The sequence below is a fragment of the Sebastes umbrosus genome, chromosome 10 (assembly GCF_015220745.1).
Source record: "Sebastes umbrosus isolate fSebUmb1 chromosome 10, fSebUmb1.pri, whole genome shotgun sequence".
NCBI lineage: Eukaryota > Metazoa > Chordata > Actinopteri > Perciformes > Sebastidae > Sebastes > Sebastes umbrosus.
This window is the reverse complement of record NC_051278.1, coordinates 27,803,275-27,811,212: the sequence shown is the minus strand read 5'-3', so window position 1 is coordinate 27,811,212 and position 7,938 is coordinate 27,803,275. Positions and strand designations below refer to the sequence as shown.

General features: G+C 41.8%; 1 protein-coding gene across 1 annotated transcript; it reads left to right on the top strand.

Annotated features, from left to right (window-relative positions):
* The first annotated feature begins 191 nt into the window (after positions 1-191).
* Positions 192-6,738, top strand: drgx (dorsal root ganglia homeobox). The gene is made up of 6 exons (XM_037781537.1): positions 192-707; positions 1,494-1,594; positions 2,267-2,368; positions 4,256-4,428; positions 4,800-4,912; positions 5,021-6,738. Exons 1-6 carry the CDS (start codon positions 650-652, stop codon positions 5,398-5,400), a joined length of 927 nt encoding a protein of 308 aa, XP_037637465.1. The 5' UTR covers positions 192-649; the 3' UTR covers positions 5,401-6,738.
* Positions 6,739-7,938: the final 1,200 nt, after the last annotated feature.

Genomic DNA, 7,938 nt, shown 5'->3' with positions numbered 1-7,938 from the left:
CTCCTCTCTCTCTCTCTCTCTCCATCTCTCTCCATCTTTCTCTCTTTCTCTCTCTCTGTCCTCTTCTGACTCACACACACACACACACACACCAGGGGTTGTGGGTGAGAGAGACAAAGCCGTGATAATCCGATTAGGACCAATTAGGCGTGAGATTCTGCGACACTAGCTGAAAGCCTTAACACTCTGTAGACAGTTATACAGTTATAGAGACATCTGGACACTCCCAGAGAGAGACACACACAGAGAGATGTGAGTGTGTGTGTGTAGGAGAGGGAGAGAGAGAGAGAGTGTGTGTGTGTGAGAGAGCGAGAGAGATGTGGACACTCCCAGACAGAGAGAGTCAGTGGAAGTGCAGCAGCCACTTCTTCTCTCCAGAGCTGGAAGTCACTCACATCAGCATCCTCTCTCTCTCTCTCTCTCTCTCTCTCTCTCTCTACATGGAGGAGGATGCTCTCTTGCACATCAACTTTCAATCTTTCCAAGTCCACCTCCTCTTCTTATAGGATGATTTGATGTGGTCCTTTTTTTTTCAAAACCACAGATCTGAATCGCAGAGTATAGCGGCTGTTGCCGATCCGAAGCTTTCGGGCTGAAACTTTTGTCTCTTGTTCCAGGTTCAGTTTGGCAGCTCGTGAAACGCGCGAGGATGTTCTACTTCCACTGTCCTCCGCAGCTGGACGGAGAGTGCTGTCGCTCCAACACATGTGAGTTTATTCTCTCATGCAGCATCGTTTTTAGTTGATTTCATATACTGATACAAGTTATTTTTTAAGTCTCTCTTTAAAGCCAGGAAAGTTTCTGTGATGTTCAGGCTGCGTAATTACGCGCAAAAGTGTGTGTGTGTGTGTGTGTGTGCGTGTGTGTGTGTGTGTGTGGTGGACCGAGAATATAGGCCTGAGCAGATGTTTTATTTTTTTCTTATTTTATTATCATCTTCAATTAATAATGAAAATGACACAAGCCTATTAAAGATTTCATGCAGTGATGAATTAAAATGTGTTCACTCTAATTGGCAGTTAGTGATCACCATAAAGAAAATGTTTCCATCTTTCAAAATTCAAAACTGAAATGCTTAATGCGAGTATTTCCTCTTTCAGAGGTGGATGTAAAGGGTTAAGTGTGCTGTGTCAGTCTGCTGGCTGTTTGGGTAAAAGAGGGCTGGTGGTTTGGCCCCGAGGCAGAGGGGGTGTTTTGTCCCGGTCCCGGTCACAGATGTTGGGTGTCATGGCTCTTATAGTCCGTCATGGTTCCCATCAGACACGCAACATCAATGTTTCATGCAACTAATGGAAATACAAAATGTGCCAGAGATCTTGTCTGCTTTTGGCCAATATTTATTGTTTTTGTTTTATTATTATTCATGTCTCTCTTTAGATGGAAGTTTTCTTTTTAAACTAATTTACTGAATTAATTTAAATACAAATATGCAATTGTAAACCTCATTTTATTAAGTGACTGAATTCTCTCCAATAAACTTTTTTTGTTTCCAGTGAATTCCAGCAGCTTTGGCAACCACGCCCCGGCGGATTTTGATGATGGGTTTCTTCGGAGGAAACAGCGCAGAAACAGAACAACATTCACTTTGCAACAGGTACATTATTTTACAGGAAGAAAAAAAAATATCCCGGATAAGAGAAATATATGGAACTCCACTTAAAGCGAAACAGGCATAGTTTTACATTAAAGCAAAGTAAGAAAATAATAAAACACTTTGAGGCAAAGTTTTCAAAACGAAGAGTGGTGCTCTCCAGATAACTATCTTATTATTGATTTAATGCCATAACAACCTAAAAGAAAATATGAAAATAAAAATACAAGATTAGGAAACATCTAGAAAATTAATATCTGTCCTTTTGAAGATCATGCGTAATTGTAAATCGCCCTCTCTTTGCATGCAGGTGATCTGATGTTAGGCCAATATTTAAGCCAATTTTAGGCCACATTACTTTTTGATCAAATAGCCTGTTAACTCTCATATATGTATATAAATGAGTACATTTTAGTACATTCATAGTATATTTGTGTAGGTATATAGAGCCTATATTGAATACCCTTTTCCTGCCTTTTAGTAAGAGATGTTGTGAATGAGGAAATAGAGTGATTTAATATGACATTTGTCAATCCCTATGATGGGGATACTATTAAGGAAGAGAAAGAAAGAAGAAAATAAAAGCCTAAATAAATAGAAAAGTCCAAATACACCAATAGAAAATCAACTTATTTAGAGTGTAACTGGTGTTTTTTTTTGTGTCCATCCATGCAGTTGGAGGCTCTGGAGGCCGTGTTCGCCCAGACTCACTACCCGGACGTGTTCACCCGAGAGGAGCTGGCCATGAAGATCAACCTGACCGAGGCCAGAGTGCAGGTAGGCATCAATGTGACCTAGGCCAGGGTGCAGGTAGGCATCAAAGTGACCTAGGCCAGGGTGCAGGTAGGCGGCAGCAGCAGCTCAATGTGTCCGGGGCCAGGGTGCAGGTAGGCGGCAGCAGCAGCTCAATGTGACCGAGGCCAGGGTGCAGGTAGACGGCTGTAGCAGCTCAATGTGACCGAGGCCAGGGTGCAGGTAGGCGGCTGCAGCAGCCCAATGTGTCCTGGATCACGTTTGACCATGCGAGAGAGAGGCTAAATTAAGCCACTCTGTCATTCCGGCGATGCACTTTAATAACATCAACATAATGGTGAATATTAGATTAGCTTGATTAATCGGTCATTCATAATTAACCAGCGATAATGTTCCTCGCTAATTTGTCCGCGTCTCAAAGGTAGAAATACATCATCCATGCAGATCCCTTATTCCAGTTACGGAGACACACATGTGCTTTAAAAAGAGGGCAAAACTCTCTCTCTCTCTCTCTCTCTCTCTGTCACACACACACACACACACACACACACACACTTTAAAGCATACACACACACACACACACAGGTTAAATTTGCCACTTTATATTCCGCTCGTGCCCTGCACATATGCGCGGTTATAAACTTGGCCAGATGTAATTAAGTTATGTGTCCTGTATGTAATTTCCGCGCATTCCAGATTTGCTTTTGGGTTTTTGTTGTGCGCACAGATCTAATTGTGGGAAATATAATAGTTTGCCTTTTGTTCCCCAGGGTCATCTTACTATCGCTTAAACCCAATGGCTGGGTTGATAATGGAATCCAGCGCTGTAAATTAGGGATTGTAAACAAATTATTTCCCCTCCTAATCCGATTACCACATTCCTATTATTAAATCTGAACATGAATCCACCGCAGTATGCAGGGGATATTAAACTTACATTATTATTAGAAAATAAATTTCCTATCTGTTGTAGTGTTATTGCCCCCCTTTTTGTAAAGTGTCAATGGGCCTCCCCCGCATTAAGAGCACGCTGCAAATTGAGATTAATGGAGCAATTATAGCCCATTCAGAGAGGGTGTGTGTGTGTGTGTGTGTGTGGTGGGGGGGGGGGGGGAGGGGGGGGGGGGGGGGGGGGGCGCGACTTCTAGCTGGAAGGTGCAGGGGTGAGATAAGTCCATTGGATGCATTGTTGTCCTGCCACCAAAAATGTTGTCCTTTCTTTATGCCGAATGAATGCATGTGTTTTGTTTGGCTGTTGACATCATTTATACCTCTGGTACAATGGGAGGGATGCAGAGCACATGCACGCCGACTCTAACCTCCATTCACACATCATGATTAATGCCTGCTAGAACCAAGTCCTAATCGAATCTGATGTTGTCAAACAATCACTAAATAGGGAAATAAACGACTTCATCATAGCTGCCTCTCTCTCGGGCAGCACAACTGTCAGTGGGAAGTCATTAAAATATGATAATGAAAAATTGCTCAATTAAATGTTGTTATAGGCAGTGACCTTCATTCGATTAAGATAGCAGAACTTGGCTATATGTTCTCAGCTGTGTGGATGGGGAAGTTTTTGGGGATAAATCGTTGGACTGTGGGAAATTAGAGCACTGGTGTGACACCTTCAAACACCTCTTGAAAATGTGTTTAAACTTTGCCTGTTAAGATATAAAAAACATATTATGTGTGCTTTAAGTTTGCATTTTTTTGTCTGTGTGATGTGCCAAAAGATAAAAGAAATTAAGAACTTGCTAAGAATCAATTTGCCATGGATATAAAGCTGCATTCAATAATAAAATAAATGGGTGCAAACTGCTAATGTGTCAGGAAATGTATTTTCCAGTTTTAATTGGTGATTTAATTTAATTGTCTTCCCTTTCGTGTTTTGTTTTTTTTTAAATTCAGGTTTGGTTTCAGAACCGCAGAGCAAAGTGGAGAAAGACGGAGCGAGGGAGTGCAGACCCTGATGGAGGGAAAGAGCAGATGAGTGACGGCACTCCTCCGTCTCGCAGCATCAACTCTCAGTCTCCAGTGGACCACAGCAGGAAGCAGAAAGAACCGCTGGAGATGCAGCAGAGGTGAGAAAAGACAGATAAAGGATTGTTGTATAGCTGTTATTGTTGTTGTGAAACAGTGTCCTATTGGTAGCAGAAAGGTTACTGGTCCAGATTTGCAGACTGGTGGAACTGGGTGATGGAAATAAATCAGTCAAGAACTCTTACAGCCATCTAGAATGAATTACACGGCGTCCTTTATAAACTCTTCCAATTAAACTGATTATTAAATAATCAAAGCTGCAGAGAAAATCAGCTTTGCAGTGCAGATTGTAGTTAGAAAAAGCTGAAAAATATGTGTAGATATTTCTAGAAATGTATGTGTATTAATAGAATAAATTGTCAGTTTAAACTTTCCACTAGATAATTAGATACAGTTTGTCTGTTTTCTCCAGTATGAACCGGACGGTGGGTCCAAGTGGTCCATTCTTCCCATCTTGTATACCAGGCACACTCCTCAACTCTGCCACCTACGCCCAGGCCCTCTCACAGGTCGCCACACTTAAAGGTAAACATCTCATTAATGGGCAAATAGAGATGGTGATAATGACGATGTGATGATGAAAATGTGGTTTTCAGTAGTCTCACCGCGAGTCCCACTTTTATTATTTTTCAGGTAATGGCTTGTGCTCCTGCTGCGTCTCTGACCCCATGGGCTTGTCCTTCCTGCCGCCCTACGGTTGCCAGGGCAACCGCACAGCCAGCGTGGCCGCCCTGCGCATGAAGGCCCGCGAGCACTCGGAGGCCGTGCTGCAGTCTGCCAACCTGCTCGGTGCGGCGTCCGGGCCTGGCTCCGGCGTGGGAGTCCTGTCTGGAGTCGGCATGGGCTCAGCTGGGGTGGTGAGGCCCACGTTGGGACCCGCCATCGAGTTGCCCGTCACCGTGGGAAGAGGAGGAGACAGCTCCAGTCCCAGCCCGCTCACCAAGGTCCCTGTCCTTGGCGGCAGTCCCGACAAACACCCTCACTGCTCCAAGGAGTCACTGGAGAAAAAGTGAAGCTCCGGACATGAACGTGGATGTACTGATACTCTAAATCTGTGTGATCGTGCCTGTTATTACTACTCTACTCTACTCTGGTCCTACGAGCAACTAAGCACAACTACTGACTGACTCCAGAAACAGCCTGGGAAAAGACTTTACTGATATCACAATGTATGGATGCAAACATTAAAATATTTATTTGACAGTAAAGTATTATTGTTTGTGAGAAATGCTGAATATTTGGGGCCTTGTTATCCCCATAGAAGCACAAGTGTGGTTTTGGATCTATATCTGTCTTCACACACTCTTGGACTCTATTTCATGGACTAAGATAGATACAACATGTGTGAAACAAAAAGACCTGTTTGATAATGTGAATTTAAGTAACCCAGATACAGTTCCTCTGGTTTTCATAAAGAGGACAGATGCTTACAACGTGAATGTTAATGCATGTAAACTGTAAGTGTAGAACTGATGGCAGGGCAGTGAGGATTTTGGAGGATTTTGGCAATATAATGTTTATGCCATCAGGTCATTAATGGGCTCAAACAATCTCTCATTCTTTTGATTTTTAAAGTGAAAGTGCACTTTAATATTAATCAGCCATTTTTTTTTAGTGTAAATGTGTACATGTGCCAGATTACAGTATGTTCATGTGTGAACCCCAGGCGGGCTGAAGCAGACCCAGTGACAGAGCGGCGGTTGTCCCTTCTACTCTGTTAGCACATCTGTAGCGCCAGCAGACAGGGAACACACCAGTCCTGTTGTGACATGTTCTTTAAAACAATTAAAGATGTAGTCGCTCATGTTCCTCTCCTGTTGCCTCGCGCTCCAGCCATCTGTTCTGATACATTATTTATCAGTTTCCCTTAAAGCCGGGAGAGGAGAGCAATCGTGACTCTTATTATTTATTTACTTTTAGGAACGCTCACCCCTCTTCCTTTCCCTCTCTCTCTCTCTGAGCATTTTCTTAATAAACCCCATTAAACATGATATTTATTAATGTTGCATTTACATTTTTAAAACTATCATCTCCCATCACCTCAGGGTTCATCACACAGTAGTTTATCACAGGCAATACAATGTGTTGATTTATTATTCCTAAATATCTCTCCTCACCAGGATGACTCTTGAATAAAGGACCAGCTGATCAGATTGAGAATACTTAACCGCAGAGCACACAACCAGTAGTTGGGCTGATTCAATTTGCGTCCTTGAGGATTTTCAGGAAATTACTTTTGATAGTCAATAACACAATTAAGTAAACTACACACACATTATCATGAATTATTGATAAGAAATTATGTATTACCATGAAGTACTGGTTCAATAATTGATGAGGCGACACCCTGGTGACACAGAAGAGGGAGATAATGTCAGAAGTCGTGCCAGGTTGTAAACAGAGTACAGAGCACTCACATCCTCTTTTTTTTTAACACCATTATGTGTGCATGTTGTAAGTACCCTACAAATGTTCCAATAAAGTGACGCTTTCACTGACTATGAGTCACCGTCTTGTGACATTAACACTTTTTAAAATTTTATTTTTATTTTATTGGGGCACCATATTAAATAAAAAATAAAAAAACACACATCATCCATACAAATAAAATGTCACTTTTGAGACAGAAATGTCAAAAATAAAGTTTCAAATTCAGAACCTATTATGGCCTATTTTTTTTATATAGTTGGTATTATAATATTATATAGCAGGTGTTCTGTTCATGCCACAAATAATATTACCAAAAACATTATGTCCTAATATAATGATTTTGCTTTAAGAGAGCTCCAGAGCAAAGATGTTAAGCCCCCTGACATGGCAGCTAATGATAACACAATATCCTTATACAAATCAGCTCTTTTTTCCAAGAATGTACCAACATGGGCGACGGAATCCAGCCCAACTCACACAAAAGACGTGAAAAACACATTCAATCTCTCCAAAATTGAATACAGTAGTTGTGGAATTTAATCATTAGCCAAAACAAAGGATGCTGAAGTTATAATGACTCCGATCATCATTAAGTTCTGCATGGTGCCCATAATTCACTGCTTTAATATTTCATAAACAAGTCAAGTTGGTGTTGACATTCAGCTGTGCATGTGGCATCATTGATAATTTTCTGTCACCTAAAAAAAGTCCCGAGGCGGTTTTGTGGAGCATTGTTATATCAAATTAGCTGGAGAGCGGCCAGAAAAGCAGACAAACATGGTGAATATGGGGGACAGCAGTTGAACTCTGTTCTTACAGTGCAGTTAATGGGCTTCTTTTGTTGCAGTAATGAAATATTTTTTGTAGGGATGTGGGGAAATATGTCCTGAAACACGGAGACGTTGTGCACATGCACCCATCCACAGACAATATAAGGCACACCGAAAGAGACAGCATGCTTAAGAAAGACTGGCGCATACATACAATGCTTTGGCTTGACATTGGGTGCATCACCTAAATTTTACTATTCAAGGACCCAGCTTCCAAAATCAGACATAAAGTGCATTCAGGGCCGGTCCACTGAAGGGCCAAAAACACCCCACTACAAGTATCATCTCTGC